The sequence below is a fragment of the Acartia tonsa genome, chromosome 6 (assembly GCF_053477335.1).
Source record: "Acartia tonsa isolate MP-2025a chromosome 6, ASM5347733v1, whole genome shotgun sequence".
Taxonomy (NCBI): Eukaryota; Metazoa; Arthropoda; class Copepoda; order Calanoida; family Acartiidae; genus Acartia; species Acartia tonsa.
The window spans coordinates 6,368,158-6,388,213 of NC_137265.1; the positions used below are offsets into that span (position 1 = coordinate 6,368,158).

General features: G+C 46.3%; 1 protein-coding gene across 1 annotated transcript in view; it reads right to left on the reverse strand.

Moving 5' to 3' along the window:
- LOC145321684 (uncharacterized) overlaps window positions 1-20,056 on the reverse strand; it is a 165,953-nt gene that overhangs the window by 49,692 nt on the left and 96,205 nt on the right. The window contains exons 18-21 of the mRNA XM_080163205.1: window positions 13,608-13,754; window positions 1,798-2,075; window positions 1,224-1,307; window positions 358-416 (exon numbers count right to left, since the gene is read on the reverse strand). Of these exons, the coding sequence (XP_080019331.1) occupies window positions 358-416; window positions 1,224-1,307; window positions 1,798-2,075; window positions 13,608-13,754 (568 nt within the window). The remainder of the gene's footprint in view (window positions 1-357; window positions 417-1,223; window positions 1,308-1,797; window positions 2,076-13,607; window positions 13,755-20,056) is intronic.

Consider the following 20,056-nt stretch of genomic DNA (forward strand, 5'->3'; position numbering starts at 1 on the left):
ATTAATCTATTGCTTATTAATAAACAAACTAGTCATTTAGATTACCAAGACATACTAAATGTATCTTAGACCTTTCTTAGACCTTTATGTTTTCGCAGAAATGGATATATTATTACTTGGATTTTACTCCATATTATCATGTTCATTAATAAAGTGAAACTCACAGCGGGATAAAATAACGATTACCCCTTGTATCGCCTTTCCTGCACTGAATGAACGAACTTACAAATAAATAAGTTCCATATTAACAAGCTAAATTTACGGCAATTTTTCCCCTGTCATAAAATCCACGTATATTTTACGTCCATTATTATAGAGTATCTCAGCTGCAAAAAGTTAGTATATATACATATTTACCTGTATTTAATAAATGAGCTCCCAGTAAAACTTGGCACCTCCAAACCATTCTCCTCCAACTAAAATTCAAAACCAATAATATTGTCTGTCTGTACTTATGGATAGCTTCATTTTTAAAGCTTTTCTATAATTAGGGTCGGTCATCAATTTAGGCATTTTTAGAATTGTCCCATCGACTTCAAACTTTGCATTATGATTCTCATAACAGTTAGGTACGATTTAGGAACTCTATAATCGTTACCAGAAAGTCCGTACTCCAAATTATTCTCCTCCAACTAAAATTTTAAATCAATAATATTGACTGTATTTCTGTCCTAATGGATAGCTTTATTTTTAAAAGCTTTTCTATAATTAGGGTCCGTAGGTCCGTTTTCAAAAGGGTTAGCTTTTTTGTTAATTTGTTAAAAATGTCCCATCGAATTCAAAATTTAAATGATTATCCCTATAACCTTTAGGTACTATTTAGGAAGTTTAGCAACTCTATAATCGTTACCAGAAAGTCCGTACATCCAAAAAAAAACATGTTGCTTTTCAATAACAATTTTTATGTAGTATAATTATCCAATTCATTTGATTTTTGGAATACTGATTCCTATTACAACAAGATAAAATGTTATAAGCGAAGCCATCTCAATAATCAAGTCCTAAAAATGTAAGTATTTCCTTAAACAGTATCCTGTAATGAACAAATTTTGTGGACAGAAACATGTAAAAGTTTGGAGTACCCTACCTTAATATCACAGAGTTGGCCGGCCCTATTTTGTGGACAGAAACATGCAAAAGTTTGGAGTACCCTACCTTAATATCACAGAGTTGGCCGGCCCTATTTTGTGGACAGAAACATGTAAAAGTTTGGAGTACCCTACCTTAATATCACAGAGTTGGCCGGCCCTATTTTGTGGACAGAAACATGTAAAAGTTCCATCATGGGCCTCACAGGTACCACCTCCCTAAAAAAGTTTTTAAAAATATTTAGGAAATCTCCAGAAACCATCATTTAAATTGTAGGTTAGCATTTGTTTTGAAACTCATATTTTAGTATTTTATATTATGGGTTTTAATTCTAAAAAAAAATATTAAACTATATCCCCGTAAGGTCAATCGCCGGTCAAAAATAGTAATATAATAATTTGCTCTCTTCTTTAGTATAGAAACCTTCTTGTAAAACTGGTATTAGTTATATGATTTTTATTTTAATAATTAATGGAAAATATATGCTTTATATGATTTTTCAGTAATGCTAAGAACCGGTTCTAATCCAGCGGATATTAATCGGGTTCGAAAGCATACTCGAAATGACTTTGATATTTAGAAGAAATTATTATTATGGTGATTTTTTTCACTTTATTTCGATTAAAGCCTGTTTTTTTTAGCAAACATCTTCTTTAGCTAAGTTCTGTCTGTATGTCAATCAGTCAGTCTGCGAACTTTAATTTTTACCTGACAGGGATTAGAGGCACAATCTCCAACATGGTACACCCCATTATTACCCTTCCCTCCCCCTGCCCCATGATGATCATCCACCTCACCCCTGTATCCCCCTCCTCCTCCTCCCCCTGAAGGGGGCTGTTGTTGTTGTGGCGTAATGATGATTGGAGGGGGCGGTGGTGTGTAGGGGGCGTGGTGAGTGGGGGCTGGCGGGGTGGTGGACCGGGGGGCGGGGGGCCGCGGCGGAGGGGGAATCACAATGGTGTAGTTAACAACAGATTTAGAAATATCTGAAATAGAAATAGATTTTTCAGAATGCTCTTCTCATTAATTTAGACATGTTAGAATTGTCCTATCGATTTCAAACTTTGCATGGTGATTCCTGCAACTCTTTAATCGTTAACATAAAGTCCGCAAGTTCATTTAAAACCAGCTTATTTTTTTTGTATATGATATCTTTATCCTATTCATCTGATTTCTGGAATAATGATGCCTAGGAAAACAGGATAAATATCATAAGCAAAGCATCTCTTTAAACAATTTCTTAAATATTTTCCTGTGACATTTATTTTAGATCTTGTAATAATTGTTTTTATGTTTGTTTCTCCTTCCCATTAGCCCCAAGAAAATCAATAAAAATCTATATAAATATAAGTAAACAAAAAAAAGAAAGAAGCAAAAAAGTATACATGGACATAATGTAGCACAACATTAATAAGCTTTAAAAAAGAAAAACGGTTATTTCACTCAAACATTTTTTGACAGACACCACAAAAAACACATTATACTATATGAATAAAGAATATTATTTATTTCTCAGTTTATAGATTCCAGGAAACTGAAACGTTTTTTAAACGACTCAAGCGGGCAGACGTACAGATATATAATTTTGAATAGCTGCGCTCCTAATAATGGTTGGGGCATGGTGGGCAAGCAATGGAATCCGGGAATGAAGGGGACATTGGGCTGTTTAATACAATAGTCCCCAAAGTTATATAATAACCTTTTCTTATTTGTTGGCATAACAACCTTTGGGGCTTTTATTGAGTTCTAATTGGTTGTTCAATTGAACTGACTGTCCAAACGTTTCAGCTACTAATTGTAATCTACAGAAGGGATAATTTTGTGTATCATAAAAGAGAATTTGCATCAATTTATCGGCCAATGTTTTATCCCTTTAGATCATTGGCATGGCATGCAGCAATTGATTGAATCGTATGCATTTATACGTACCAGTAGGTTCAATTCCAAACTTTCTTAGTTTGGGCAATAACATGGATATGAATATAACGGAGCGAAAATATGGTATTAGAAGTAGTACAACATGATACACTCTATTAGAAGTCATGTCTTATTTAGAAGTTTAGTTTTCCAAAATGTACCTTTACAACATTCATTACTATCTAAGATCTTTAATCAAGTTTGCTAAGTTTTCAAGAAAAATAAAATTTATGAAATATAAATATCTTTGTTAAATTAATCTAATTTTAAATGTAAAACTGTAGGACTTATTATTCAAGTCATAATTTCTGGATTTTGAAAAATAATATGAAAGTGATTCTAACAATTTAAATTTATTAATCAATTATGCATTTAATTTTTAACCATAAATTGTTATTTTCAACTATTGCCTAAACTCTTAAATGTATTGGTATCGGATAAAGACATAGTGTGGTATCCGCCGAGGATAAATGGCAGACACCGGAGTTCAATTAGATTACGGCAGTGTGACAGACGTGGACACCTTACTATAGAGAAGCTACGCTTCTCTAGCATTCACTAAATAATAATCAACATCTATTTCAGTTGTCACTTTATTGAAGGTCTAAAGAGTACTAAAGCTATATACAACAAACAATAACTACACAGATAGGAATAAATAATCATAACATAAAAGCATTATAATACATATACAATAGTCAGTTTGGGCAATAATGATCCCCCATCCCTGGAAAGGGTGGGGGATTTAACAATACAGTTAACCATAATAAAGCTTGTCAGATTCAATCATTAATTTTAGACATAGGGAGGGGGTCGGCAGACCCCTTCCCCAGGACTCGGGGGAGGGCCGTTGGCCCTTCCCCGAACCCCGGTCAGGGGTGCCATAGGCATGGCTCACGGTTGCCGAATACCACAACTCTCCCCTCGGAAGGCTGGGAGAGGGTTTCCATACCAGACTTCCGACAGTGGTTGAGGCCTTCGGTCCGCTCCTTAGGGCTAAGATATATACAAATGATAATGATTCAATGGAATCCTAGTGGTGAGTGTTTCTCAGGGCTGATGGGCTCCCAACGTGGGGTAGAAGGCAGAGGCTGGCTTTGGTTGGACATGTAGTTCAGCGCCGGCAGGTGTCAGGTTGGCTGGTGGCACAGTTGTTGCTGGGACGGTCAGCAGCGGGGCATTCTGGTTGTTGTTGGCCGCGGCTGGGGCACTGGCGGCTAAGGTGACCGTCTGGGTGGCAGCCTGACCTCCCGAGGGGCCGCGGGGTCTTCCAGAGGGCGGTCCTGGCCTGCCTGGGTGGTCATGCCCGCTATCGGCTGATTGCATGGACACCATTTCCTCGGCTGCTTCCCGGCCGATGGGAATGGCATCCCAGTCCACTGAAAAGTCCCGGGACTTGGCATGGGTGAGCCGGGCTCTGGCCAAGGCCTTCCTGTACAAAGTTGGATGGTACAGGAACACTTGTGACATCACATTCATGGCTGCCCGTACACCTCCTTGTGCGGCTGCCAGGGAAATGATGGTCAGGTCCCCCAGCAGTTTGAGGATTAACAACAGCAAGCACAGTATGGCTGCGCCATCTCCCCACTCGTGAATAGCTTGTCTGAATCCAGCCCAGACATCCAGGGCGGCCTCTCCTTCCTCCGCCAGTCGGTCGATGTTGTAGGACACTATCCCATGGTCCCCTGTGGCCAAACAGCTACCTTGCTGAACGCATGAGCCATAGGACAGGCCGGTCAGCATGGCGCTTTTATACGCTGGGAACGCCAGCAGTTGCTGCCAGTCGTTCAACTCTGCCTGTGAATACAAACCCCCTGAACTGAAGTCATCCAAGGGTTCTGTCAGCAGCTGCTTGGGCGTATCCAGCGGAGGTGGCCTCTTCTTAGGAGCGGGGGTTAACTCTATCCAGCCTTCCTCCGCGTGCACAGTCAGGGGGTATGTGGAGGAGCAGGGAATCTTGGTGGCGTGGCCGCTATACACTCGTGTCACGGCGTCTACAAATCCTGTGGGCTCCACTGGTACTTTGTCCCAACACTCCTTGTGTTCACGGACAACATATTTGTTGCGTTGGCAGGTAAGCTGGAGCAGGACATCTCCCCTCAGCACCGAGAACGTGCTCCCCTGGACACGCACCGGGTGGGCCGGGTCTAGTTGCTGGAGCTTCCAGCAGTTGGCCACTACTTCTTCTGCTGCTGTGCTTTTCATGCGTGTCTCCAGAGTAAATCCAATATAACCTGCATGGATCTGGGCCTGCAAGGGGACATCAACATCCCTGGCCGATACTCTGGGCAGCGCTGCCGCGGCTGGGTCAGCTGCCACGAACAATGCTGGGTGGTTGGTGGCATGGGCCTCAAAGTCGCAGTTCACTATTGAGGTGGGGTTGGTCATGGTGATGAAAAACTGGGCTTGATGGTCAACCAGGAACGCATCCATCACTAGGCTAGGCTGGAGGCTGCGGATCAGCCTCAAGGGGCAATCTCTCCCCAGGTGGTCCCACACGTAGGTTGCTTCCCCAGTGATGCAAGACAGCTCAGAATGGGGACATTCCAAGGCCAGGTGGTCAGATTTGGACTCCACCCGTCCATCCTCTACTACGTAGGTCTCTTCCTTGACCAGCAGCCGTCGCTCCTGGAGCACTAATTCATTGCGGTACAGCTGGCCCTCGAAGTGGACGTCCTCCCCTTCACAACCCACCCCCTCGGGGCTGTTGACGAGGGCGCCCACCATATCGAGGGTGAAGAACAGGGGATGGTTCAGCTGGAACGTCAGTGGCTGGGTCTTGCCTGGCAGCGTGTAGACTCGGTTCCTGGCCAGGTCTCGGCACGTTTCTGGATCTATCTTGGTTGGCCTCATGAGGGTGGGGACCGAGGTCACCTTGAGGTGACCCCATACCCCACACCTGAATGTCCACTGGGACACAGTGAGCTGGCAACTGTATCCTGTTGTTTCCCTAATCTTGACTTGCTGCAGGACGTGTACTTCATGGCCCAGGGGCACCTCCTGGTGTAGAGGTTCCGTGTTGCACATCTTTTCTTTATTGTAGGCTGTGACGTGGGTGGGGTTGGCACAGTCCCATCCCACCAGGACGTAGCTGGTTGTAGGCCACACGGCTGCCAGCAGTAGTCCCCACAGGACCATCCACCAGTGTGAGAAGCTGCCAGACAGCCATCTACCTCGCGCACGCTGCTGGGGATCTTCGGCTCGGGTCACAGCTGCTTCTCGGGGCTGGACACGGCTGGGCTGCTCCTGGCTAGATACAAGTTTCCATTGAGTGTTATCTTGGTGTGGCCGGGGCACCCCAATACCCTCCCCAATGACAGACTGGCAGGCGACTGGCGCTTGCCTGGGTGTCGGCTCCCCTAGCCCCAAGGGGTCCCTTCCCTTGTCCATGGCATGCCCAGTGGCATGGGGCTGAAGTGCGTGTGGCACAGGCTCGCCCTGACTCACGTCCCTCCCCTGCCCTAGGAACTCAGGTGCATGTGGCACAGGCAAGTCCTTATATCCCCAAATTTCAATCTCCCCAGCCTCTGGTGCAGGGGGCACAGGCAAGGCTGGGGTTTTACAATGGTTTGGATACAACACATTTGTTAAATTTAACTTATCCTGGCTCGACTGGAAGTGCTGGGCAGCTGGGTTCCTTGTGCTGGCTGGGGGCGCTGGATGGCGTGTAGTTGGGCTCTCCCTGCAGGCTGGTGGCGCTGGCTGGCTGGGGGTGACGGGTGTCACCCCTTCCTCTGGGACTGCTGGCTCGTTCCAGGATCCAGGTCTCTCGGTGGCGGCAACGGTTGTCGCCCCAGGCACCAGGTTGGAGGCTGGCTCGTTCCAGGATCCAGGTATCTCGGTGGCGGCGACGGTTGTCGCCCCAGGCACCAGGTTGGAGGCGCTGGATAGCACCCCCCAGTCATCGCAGGTGGCGGCGCCGAGTGGCGCCCCATACATCGACTCTGATGCGCTGGCTAGCGCCTCCTGCCTCTCTCGTTCAGCGGCCGCCAGGGCCTCCCCGTACACCGTCTCAGTGACGCTGGGTAGCGCCCCTCCACTCTTGCTGGGTAGGCTCGGTCGAGCAGGCTCCATCATGTTGAGGCTAAAAGGCTGGGGCCTCAGAACTTCTGGCTCGGCGATGTTGTTGGGTTGCACAAACTCCGGCCCCAGGTGGTTGAGACTGAAGCCCAGGCCAACCCGGTTGGGTTCAGCCGCGCCGCCCAGTATGTTGATCCTAGCTGGAACGGTCCCAAACTGCGGCATCCCGTCGGCTCGGCCCGCGGCGTTGGGGGCGGCTGCTTGCTGCGGTGGTGCTGGGGGCGCACTCCCTTCCATATGGGCCACTCTGCTGGGCTTCCCTGAGGGAGCACCCTTGTCTGCGGTGCGCCTGCGGCCAGCTACCTGGTCCCAGTCAGCTCTGCACTCGGCCGCCATGTGGCCGGCATAATGGCAGCGCTCGCACTTGGCAGAACGGTCACGGCGTGGCTGGGTGCGTCTCTCCTCTAGGCTGACTTCCATAGGCGTCGGGCAGTCTCGAGCTCGGTGGCCTTTCCCTTGGCAGCGGAAACAGCGGCCTGGAACCTTGTCATCTGGAGCGACCTTCCCCATCTGGTGGAGACCCGGAGCCAAGGCGCCAATCTCCATTGGCTCCGACTCGTCATATTGGGGCAACTGGATGCTGGCTGATCCTGTGAGCCCGTCGGTAGCGTCCACTAGGCACACACCCTCCTTCAGCTGCTTGGTAATCATTGTGACGGTGAACATGTCTCTCCGTGTGTACTCAGGTACACTGGTGATCTCATGACTCATCATTTCACGTTTCACATTAGCGTTACGAATGCCACGGTTTAATTCGTCCACTAACAACTCGAGATCCTCATGGCTGTAGGCGTCCCTATACAAGGCACACTTGGTTGATATGTATGCTTGTATAGGTTCTGTCGAGTGTTGCCTGTAATCCCTAAACGCTTGTTTAAGCGTCTGGGATTCAAAGGCGGGACGAAATAACATTTCACACTCGGCCTTGACCTGTTCGTAGGTCAAGGCTTGGCCTGCCTCGCCAAACAGATGAGAAGCCATTTCCACCGCTTGCCCTACCAGTGACAGTAAAAGGGCGTTGCGGCGGTTGAGGGAGTCATGGGGCGGCACGCGGTAAGCCGCCCATGACATCTCGAGTCTGCGGATGTGGGAGCTCCAAGATTGCTTGGGCGGTCCTCTATACTCCGGCAGGTTACTCAGCATCAGCTTGCGGTACTCGGCTGGAGCCGGCTGAGGGTCATCCTGGAGCCATCCTAGGGCTTGGTCGCCTCCTGGCGCTTGCGGCTGTTCCATCGGGTCAACGGTTCAACAGCGGGACACAAGGTTATAAGGCAATATTATAAATGGTTTGTCACTTGAGGCTTCTAGCCTAACAGCCAACACTGTTGTATCACTAGGTTGGTAGTTTAGTTACAAAGATATAACTTAGCTGTACTTATCACTAGTTGGATTCTGAGGTTGTAGAGTAGGCTGGTAGGGGTAGATAGGTGTTGAGGGTCTGAACTGCTGTCAGGAACTGATTTGGTTTTCCTTTTATCACACTATAGATAGGAGGAAGAAGCTTGTAATTCTTTGTTTTCTAAAAATACCTCTGTTAGATGCTATGGAATAGCTCCGCTCCGGTGTGTGTGTGTGTGCGTGAAATCTCCTGTCCTTACAACGCGCTTACGCACCGTCAAATCCGCGCACACAGGTAAAACGCGCACTTATCCCTCAACTCGCTCTCTCATTGGTCCGCTTTGTCCGTTGAATTTTATGATATTTCCGCACTCCGTTGCGCTACCCGTAAATGGCGCTCTGTGTTCCTGGTCACTAGCTCCACACCGTGGGCGGACTTAGTCAAGTGTGGGTAGGAGGGGGGAAGCGCGTGAGGGGACGGGGTAAATCCGTTTGTTCCCCCTGTGAGGAAGGGGGGAGTGCTGTGGGTTTGAGGTAACTGTGTGATGAGGTAATGGTGCCCTTTCTCCTTAATCCTAGGCTTATCTGTTATGTCACCTTGATTGTATTTCCTTCAATGGAGAGTGGGCCCCTCCCTTTCCTCTGAAATAAGGGGTGTATTTTTGTTGTGCTGTAGGCTTGGGGTGGTTAGATTGTTTATCAGGGCATTTGTTATATTACATCTAGCTTCTATTTTTGTCCTTATCACAATACATAACAGATTTGTTTACCAAACCTGTTCTATTTTTAGTTGTTATCACAATACACAACAAATCCAAGCCTGTTCTATTTTTAGTTTTATCACAATACACAACAAATTGTTTGCCAATCTTTGCTCATAAATCTATTGTTTAACCATCACACCATGGTGGTAATCCCTACAATGTGATATAATATCTGTTTTTCTAGATGGGTGGCTGCGTTGTAGCCTCTCAGGATACTTGGAGTTGACGTAGTTTTCTCTGCTTTGGTGCACTACACTCGTATGTTGGCTCGCAGCTCGCAGCTATGTGGCGTGTTTCAGCCTATCGGCGGCAGGGAATGTCCCGTCCTGCTAGCGCCGCTGATCCAAATCCGGCTGATGGCGGCAGGGAATGTCCCGTCCTGCTAGCGCCGCTGGTTCGGATCCTGCTATCTCTTGCAGTAAAGTTGGCCTATTTTCAGCCGTTTGCACTTATTTGGCTTGTTTCAGCCAGTCCGCAGGCCTGCTTCAGCCCTTTGAGCGCTCAATTCTCCGTTAGATGTCGGCGCTTCTCGCGGTTCTTCGTCAAGTTTCGCTGTTTCACTTCCACAACTGCCGGATGCAGAGTTAGACCTTGCTATCCAGGGTGGGTAATTCAGGTTGCTTGTGTCAGTTTTGCCAGTTTCACTGCTGGGAGTACCTTAGCCTCAGCTGCGCGTCTGCTCTACACTTGTGGTTTGCCGTAATCTCACACAGCTGTCACCAAAAGTTGTGGTATCCGCCGAGGATAAATGGCAGACACCGGAGTTCAATTAGATTACGGCAGTGTGACAGACGTGGACACCTTACTATAGAGAAGCTACGCTTCTCTAGCATTCACTAAATAATAATCAACATCTATTTCAGTTGTCACTTTATTGAAGGTCTAAAGAGTACTAAAGCTATATACAACAAACAATAACTACACAGATAGGAATAAATAATCATAACATAAAAGCATTATAATACATATACAATAGTCAGTTTGGGCAATAATGATCCCCCATCCCTGGAAAGGGTGGGGGATTTAACAATACAGTTAACCATAATAAAGCTTGTCAGATTCAATCATTAATTTTAGACATAGGGAGGGGGTCGGCAGACCCCTTCCCCAGGACTCGGGGGAGGGCCGTTGGCCCTTCCCCGAACCCCGGTCAGGGGTGCCATAGGCATGGCTCACGGTTGCCGAATACCACAATAGGTTAAAAATAAAATAAAGTCAAAACCTGAAATAAAATATCAAACCCTCAAATCCAAATTTTTGTTACTGTATAATTTTCATCTTTGAAAATGGATAATTGGTATTTATGATCTATACAAAAAATGTTTTAAAAATTAATAATGGATATATTATTACATGGATCTTACAACATAATTTCGTGTTCACTTCTAAAGAGAAACTAGCAGCGTTCTAAATTAACGATTCCCCACCTTCCACTGCCCTGCCCCCCTCCTACTGGATAATCGAACTTACCAATAAACGAGTTCCATGTTAGCAAGCTAAATTGACGACAGTTCTTCACATGTCATAATATTTACGAATATTCTTATTATTGAATTAATTTTAATCTTTTAAAGTTTTTATAGTAAAGTAGCATCCTTTTTTGCTACTTTTTGCGTGATAACACACACATACACACACCACACACACATACACACACCACACACACATACACACACCTCACACACACACACACACACACATACATGTATATTGAAAATGCAAAATTGAAAATAAAGTTATTTGTTACACGGAATGAATTTGAATTGAAATGTAGCTTTCCTAAGAATAATATAAGGAGTGCGTGTGTGAGTATGTATTCTCAGGCATCTAAAGGGATAAGACATTGGCCGATTAATTAATTTTCATTCCCAATGATGATACACAAAAATCCCCTTCTGTAGATTGCAATTAGTGGTTGAAATTAATAAAAATTAAGCAAAAGTCGGTTGTAAAGCTTATGAATAAGAAAACTTTGTTTTAAGACTTTGGGGACTAGTGTAAAAAACAGCCCAATGTCCCCTTACGCCCTGATGTATTCTAGTAATTCAAAATAAAATCTTAATCTTATTTAGGTCAATACAGAGAATCGTGTATTTCTTGATAAACCAGATTACACCTATAGCAAACTTTTCTTTTAAAGAATTAAAAAAAAAGTTCCAAAATACAAAAAAAATATTCTATATTAGTACAAAAAAATATCAAAAATAGGTGTCCAGGTCAATTTAAGGTTAAAGGTTGATCCTGCAGGTCTTAATCCTCCAGAAATTTCAAAATAACTTTAAAAATCAAGTAGGAAAAGACCCCAAAGTTACAGGATGCTAAATTTACGTGGTTAAGGAGCAAAATATGATGTTGACTCTTTTATAGTCGAAACAGAAACAAGATACAACAATTTCTAACCCTCTAGGTCTATCAGAAGCTGAGATAATGGTCCGAAAGGGGGCCCGACTATTAAGGAATAAAATGAGAGATGTTTAATATTTTATAGTTTGGTTCGCCAGGTATATAAAGGGATAAGCCATTGGTCGTCAAATTGATGTACATCCTCATAAAATTACACCTTCTGAAGATTACAATAAATGGTTCAAAAGTTTGGACACTCAACTTAATGATCCAAACAATCAAAATTCACTAAAGTCCCCAAAGTTGTATAGCTAACGAATAAGATAACGTTATTTTAAACTTTGGGGACTAGTGTAATAAACAGCCACTTGTCTACTCTCTCTATCTGGTTTTATTTGCACAAATGCAAACATATCAAACATTGTATATTGTTTGAAATTGTTATTGTGAGCCCCAGTTTTAAAAAGATGTATTCTACAAACAATATTGTTTACACAGCAAAGTAGAGTCCTATTAATTTAATTGTTGTTTCAGTACAGCAGTTTGGTAATTTGTGTGGATTTCTAATCACTCGAGTGACAATTTTCTTAAGACATTACTTTTTAATGATTCTCTAGAAGTTATCAAAATTTGTTTTTGGATATAGTAAGTTGCAAGCATAAGCGAGCGAATGGGGAGTGTTGACACTCCCCTAAAACAGGACATTAGAAAAAACTGCCTTCCCACCCCCATATTGGTTTTACACCCAACTAAAAAAAACCTTGTGAACTCCTTGTAAATATTTTATAAGACAAGTATATTCAAAGTTTCTTAAGGGTAACTGATTTTTATACCAACTTCCAATTGCTTTTCCTGATATTAATAAATCTGCAATTTACTGATAAAATATTTGCCTGTGTCATCTAAGGCCTTTTGATCATGAAAGTTATAATGGTATAATTAAGAAAAAAAAAGATCAAATGTATTTTAAGGCCAAAGAAACATTATTTTCATATTTTGTTATAGGATAAAGAAAACAATATGTATGAGAATGCTTATAAGAATGAAACCTAAGCAATTTCACTCCAAGAAAAAATCAAAGTAGGCACTTAAATACTTGTAATCGACTCAAACTCCCGACTATTAAAGGGAAAACAAACAATAATACAGACGGATATTTTACTTGATACAACTTCCTTCCAGGGATCTAAAGGGATAAGACAATTGTTGTTGATAAATTGATGTACATCCCCACTAATCAAATGATACACAAAATTAACATTTCTGTAGATTACAATTAGTGGTTGAAACGTTTGGACTTTATTGATAAGCCAACAAATAAGAAAACGTTATTAAGAAACTTTTGGGACTAGTGTAATACACAGCCCAATGTCCCCTCTCTTCTCTTAGTTCTATTGTTTTCTTTTCATACTGAAATAATTCTAAAATATTAAGTAGTTTAGATTTTTGTCTGTCTGTGTGTCTGAAGGAAAATATTTTAACAAAGACTGCAAGGTTTTTAATTCAAAATACTTGAAATTGGAAGTTTAGTTACTACTTAATATAACGGGTAAAATTAGTTTTATATTAAGTAAAATATCTCTATGCTTAAAATGTTGTCCTTTTTAGGGATGCTTTCTATATGTGCGTATGTTTTGGTTATTGTGCTATAAATTGTTACGCAAAGGCGAAGGAAAAAAAGAATATCCTAAAACATTTCTTAGGCTAATATATTAGTTTTCCTACGACTTTCATAGTCCTTTATATTAATCAGGAAAAAGAGAATGTGATTCTGACAAACATTTCTAAAGGAAAATTTCCCCACAACTCTCCCAATAATTTTCTCCCCTTCTTACCCACTCAAATTCAGTTACGTGAAAAAAAAACTAGTTTTACTCCAACTTTACTCCAACAAAATATTAAATTTTGCGGCATTTTCAATTGGAATTAATTAGCTGAATAGCAGCCCCTGATAAAAGGCTTTGGAAACCTTAAGAAATTTTATAGGCTTTGGCCTATTAATTAACTTACTACATAAGGTGACGTATGGAAGGTAACATATTATTGATTAGCTGCGCTACAAAAAATGTAACTTACCACAGTCATTGAGAGGTTGTGGTCTAATATTGATGTTGGTTGAGCAAGCGGTTGATTTGAGCTGACAAACATTGTCATACACTCCAGAATTACCACAAACAGGCACCCATTCATAGCTGCACCCCATGCAGACACAGCTAGACTCTCCTAAATATAGTACATACAGTACAAACAATATAATACACTCCAGAATTACCACACATAGGCACCCATTCATAGCTGCACCCCATGCAGACACAGCTAGACTCTCCTGAATATAGTACATACAGTACAAACAATGGCGTACACTCCGGAATTACCACACACAGGCACCTATTCATAGCTGCACCCCATGCAGACACAGCTAAACTCTCCTGAATAAAGTACATACAGTACAAACATTGGCGTACACTCCAGAATTACCATTCACAGGCACCCATTCATAACTATGTGGTATGCGGCAGCTCTGGACCATGCAGAAACCAGGACATTATAGTGATGCTACGCACCTAGCTAAATCCTGTTATTCTACAATTATAAGGCCACCTGAAAATATGTCAGATAACGGTACTGGTTTCATCTCTCAGTTGTCCTGCAAATGGAGGGAGGGGGTGTTACCCCTCCCTCTCCCATCTTAAGCACCGGAACCTTCCCCTTCCACCACCAAGTTATCAGCACCACCTCAACCCTGAGGATAAAGGATCTAAACCTGCCCTCACCTGATAGAATCACCCCCACACAGACTGTTGTTGTCACAAGTAATCATCAAACCTTCCCTCTTTAGTACCCAGACCTACCACTCAACCCCTCTATGCTTATCTACCTATTGTGCTGCTCCATGGGCTATCCTGCCTGCCCCAGACAGGGATAGCCATCTACCTAACCATTGCAATTATCTATGTTTTACTGTATGATTTATCTTTAACTATCTTTATTCCTAATCCATATGTATTTATATTATGGTTAACTGTATTCTTAATCCCCCCCACCCTTTCCAGGGATGGGGAATCATGATTGCCCAAACTGACTATTGTATATGTATTATAATGCTTTTATGTTATGATCATTTATTCCTATCCATGTAGTTATTGTTTGTTGTATATAGCTTCAGTATCCTTTACACCTTCAATAAAGTGACAACTGAAATAGATGTTGATTCTTGTCTAGTGAATGCTAGAGAAGCATAGCTTCTCTATAGTAAGGTGTCCACGTCTGTTCACACTGCCGTAGTCTTTATTCGAACTCTGGTGTCTGCCATTTACCCTAGGCGGATACCACAACTTTGGTGACAGCTGTGTGAGATTACGGCGAACCACAAGTGTAGAGCAGACGCGTATCTGAGGCTAAGGTACTCCCAGCAGTGAATCTGGCAAAACTGACGCAAGCAACCTGAATTACCCACCCTGGACAGCAAAGTTTAACTCTGCATCCGGCAGTTGTGGAAGCGAGACAGCGAAATTTGACGAATAACCGCGAGCAGCGCTGATATCTAACGGAGAATTGAGCGCCAAAAGGGCTGAAACAGGCCTGCGGACCGGCTGAAACAAGCCAAATAAGTGTAAACGGCTGGAAATAGGCCAATTTTACTGCTAGAGATAGCAGGATCCGAACCAGTGGCGCTAGCAGGACGGGACATTCCCTGCCGCCATCAGCTGGATTTGGATAAGCGGCGCTAGCAGGACGGGACATTCCCTGCCGCCGATAGGCTGAAACAAGCCACATAGCTGCAAGCGGCGCTAGCAGGACGGGACATTCCCTGCCGCCGATAGGCTGAAATACGCCACATAGCTGCAAGCTGCGAGCCAACATACGAGTGTAGTTCACCAGAACAGAGAAAAACTACGTCAACTCCAAGTATCCTGAGAAGCTACAACGCAGCCACCCATCTAGAAAAACAGATATTATGTTACATTGCAGGGATTACCACCCTGATGTGATGGCCAAACAATAGATTTATGAGCAAAGCTTGGCAAACAAATTGTTGTGTTGTGATAAATCTAAGAATAGACCAGGCTTGGATTATTGTGTATTGTGATAACAGCTAAAAATAGAACAGAGTTGGTAAACAAATCTGTTATGCAATTGTGATAAGGACAAAAATAGAATCTAGATGTAATGTAATAAAGATCCTGATATACAATCAAAACATCTCAAGCCCACAGCACAATAACAATACACCCCTTATTCCAAGGGAAGGGGAGAAGCCCCTCTCCATTGAAGGCAAATACAATCAGGGTGATATAATAGATAAACCTAGGATTAAGAAGAAAAGGCAATATTACACCAGCCCACAGTTACCCCCCTCCCTCACAGGGGGAACGGACGGAGTTACCCCCGTCCCCTTACGCGCTTCCCCCTTCCTACCCACACTAGACTAAGTCCGTCTGTAGTGTGGGGCTAGCGATCGGACACACAGAGCGCCATTCACGGGTAGCGCAACAGAGTGCGGAAAATATCATAAATCCAACGGACGAAGCTGACCAATGAGAGAGCGAGTTGAGGGGTGAGAGCGCGTTTTCCCCGTGTGCGCGGATTTGACGGTGCGGACGCGCGTTGCAAGGACAGGAGATTTCACGCACACACACACACACACACACCCACACAGGAGAGGGGCCATTCTATAGCATCCATCAGAGATATTTTTTTAGGAGAAAAACTTGCAAGCTCCTCCCTCCCTGTCTACAGTGTGATAAGGAAAACTAAACCAGTTCCTTGAACCCGCTCAGACCCTCAACATCTCCTAGCTCTGCCAACCCTACTTCAAAGCTGAATGGTTAGTGAAACAAATATATGTATATATAAATACCCAAGTGATAAATAATGTTGTTTTTTTTGTATCATGGGTACAATCAAGTGAATACTAACCTCACCAAACAACACTGGAAACTGATATGGTAACTGAACGAAAGTACGCCCACCCTGTGGACATAGCCTGACTTGCTGCCCCACACTGGGCAGTGGTGGTGTGTACCTGGACCATCGACCCTCATAGTTGTGAACTATATACAGAGGAAGCGTGATTTTTTTGGAGCAAGGAGGAAAAGCTAGCTAGCTCTGGGGATATTCCTATACACGTATATATATATATATATGGGCGTGTAGCCATGTATATGTATAGATAGCCTACCTATCCATATATCTACTAGTGGATACGCTCCTAGAGACATCTGTGGATGCCTAACATATTCCCTGTTACCTTTAAAGGGCGAATATAGCTAAGATCCGCTGGTTACCACAGAAATCAAGAGCTATACTGGAAAGGAGAACAACTCAGGCTCAACAGTTAAACAAGACGCTGGCCCCAACAGACCAACACCCTGCTACTTATCATGGGGGCGCGCCAGCCACAGAAACTCTTGAGCCAGGAGGACCGAGCCTACGGCTACGTGGACTACCACCCTAATTACACAGCTATAGTATTTATACTAGGGGTGAGCCGGCTCGAACCTCCTTGCGGCGCGGCTACTCTACTCTGCTTCTATATCTACAAGATACTACTTCTGTTATTACTTTGGCCTACTGTGTTGAGTACAGTGAACATCAAACACATGCCAGGTCACAGACCCCTGGTCCCTGAGATGCCCTTGTCTGGAAGGGTGACTGAATGTCCGCTGCACAGCTCCTGTTCAGTTGGTGCTCCACGCACGAGAAATAGCAATACTGGACTGGGGATTGCTGAACCTGTAGGTGTCCTCCTGGGGGTGTTGAACGATGCAACTGAGCCTAATGAGAAGGTGACAAGCTTCAGAGACTTAGTGGCCAGCCCCAAGATGGACACTACCACCAGAACTGAGACTCCAACGGGGCCCAGCCCTAGGGCCAGTACCACCTGTTTCTGGGGTGGAAAGGTCCTCCCTGGCGCTGGCCTCACCAAGCTGGAGGATGGGGAGCTGTCCCAGGGGAATAGGCTCTTCACCCAGATGCCCGACGCGTACCTGGGGGTGGGGGAGCCGCCACCCAAGCCTCCCTGGGAGCCCCCAGGCATGGAACGACTGGGGACCGGCCTAAGGATGGGGACTGGTGACCTGCTGCAGTGGAAGACTTTACCCAGCACGGAGGGAGCAGGGTTGACCAGCAGCAGTGAGGCTGTTCCCCCACACTCCAAGACCAGATGCCGCTACTCTGTTGAACCACTGCACATGTCCCAGCCAAGTTCCCCCATGCTGCTGAAGATGGAGGCCCACCAGGATGCAGAGCTCCAACCAGGGAAGTCAATAAGAAGGCCACCCCTTGCCAAAACCAGAACCACCGCAGGGGCTCCCCACCAGCAACTGACGGAGCCTGGCAGGGACGCAATACCAGCTGGCAACTCTGGCCCAACTCAGGTGGCTACCAACAGTCTGCTGACAGTCCGGAATACAGTTCAGGCTACCATCAGTATGGCATCTTCTGGGCCTTGCTGGTCCACCTGTGGGTACCTGTCCACACACTGGCCACAGGTACCCCCCAGAGATCATAGCCCCCTTTCCGACTGGCACCATCAACGGCCTTTGCTACCAACCACCTGGCATACCCAGAGGCAGGATCCCTCATGTGGAGAAGCACCTGCAGAAGCTAAGGCCGAGGCTGGCCTCGCCACCCAGGGGAGGAGAGCCGCTGTTGGATGGAAGGAACCTGTGTGTATGGGGAGGAGGCTGAATGTAACCAAGGAGCCACCACAAGCAGCCCGGCACCGCCTGACCCCTAGTAGGGGAGACCCTGTTTGTCAGCTGGTGCCCCAACTGGAGGAGGAGAGGCCTGGCAGGTTGATACACCCTGGGGAAGCCGGCCTGATGGGACTCAGCTGGACGAAGGGGCGCTGCCGCTTCAACGGCCACACAGCCGCCACGTGTAGAACCGGTTGGGACCGGGCAATGAAGAAACACCAGGCCGCCCAACAACCTGCATGCAACCAGTCTGCCACCCAGGTCCACCTGGAGGGAGATGCCCAGCCGTCACCCCAACTAGCTGCCGCCGCTGGGGCCGCGGCTACCCAGGAGTCTGTGTCTCAGATTGGGACCATGGTGGCCAGGATCAACGTGCTGGGAGGAGCGGCTGAACCCAACCGGGTTGGCCTGGACCGCAGCCGCAACCACAGGGGACCGGTGTCCGTAACCCCTGTCACCCCCAGCAAGAGCCGAGGGGCGCTACCCAGCGCCACCGGGACGGTGGACGAGGAGGCCCTGGCGGCCGCCGAGTGGGAGAGGCAAGAGGCGCTAGCCAGCGAGTCTGAGTCGATGTATGGGACGCCAACCGGCGTCGCCACCTGGAAGGAACGAGAGGTGCTTCCCTGCACCACCAAGATGATGTCTGGGGCGACAACCGTCGCCGCCACCTGTGAAGACTGGGGGGTGCTATCCAGCGCCCCACGCTGGTGCCTGGGGCGACAACCGTCGCCGCCACCGAGAGACCTGGACCCCTGTGAAGACTGGGGGGTGCTATCCAGCGCCCCCACACTGGTGCCTGGGGCGACAACCGTCGCCGCCACCGAGATACCTGGACCCCGGAAGGAGCCCGCAGCCCCAGAGGAAGGGGTGACACCCGTCACCCCCAGCCAGCCAGAGCCCCCAGCCAGCAGGGAGAGTCCAGCCGTCCCACACCCTCAACTGCATCCAGCTGTCTACCTCCCTCAACCAAGCCAGGGTAATTGTATTGCACTGGTGTACCAGGAAGTTTGGGCTGGGCCAAACTTGCCTGCGCCCCCTGCATCTGCCCCAGGAGCCAGGGTATCAGCCATTACCAGCCAAACTGAAGAAGCTTTGACCGCTGCCTGGGGAGTAACACAACTAGGTGCGCCAAGTGCCGAGCCTAACCATAGAAGTAGAGGATCTCCAACAATTATGTCTACCCAAGATGGAGACAATGTGCCTGGACCCCTTCAGGCTAGGGGAGGAAATCCGGAGCCTGGTGCCTCCAGTCCACCAGCAGCAGTGTTCGTGGATGGGCCTGTCTCCCAGCCAACTAGAGCGGAGCCACCCTTGCAGATCCAAGACAGCCGCCGGCATAAAGGGGGGACTGTTACCTTTCCCTACCCCGCAGGTCGGACTGCCATGCACCACCCTGCCAATGTCCAGAATGAGCCTGAAGGAGGCAACGCTCCTACAGTATGGCAACCACCACCTGCCCGCGTTGACAGAGACCCTGGAAGCCGAATGAACCTGACCAGCCCCGAGGGCGAAGAAACTGCGCCTGCATCCAGTAGCCAGCCTGCCAGCAGCAAGGTGACCAACACGATGGAGACCACCAGCCCAGTGGAGAAACCTGAAGAGGTGTATACCAGGCGGCTGTTGGTCCAAGCCCCCTCATGTGCTGTGCCACCCCTGGAGGTTGACAGGGTGGCCTCAGAGGTACACATCCAACGGCCAGAATATCCAACAGGACCAGCTACTCCAGCAGATATAGCCGATTCCGTTAGACCTGGGGAGGGCTGGAGTCCACCACCGTCCAGCAACTGGTATCCTGGCGGACCCATTCCACAAGGACAACAAACT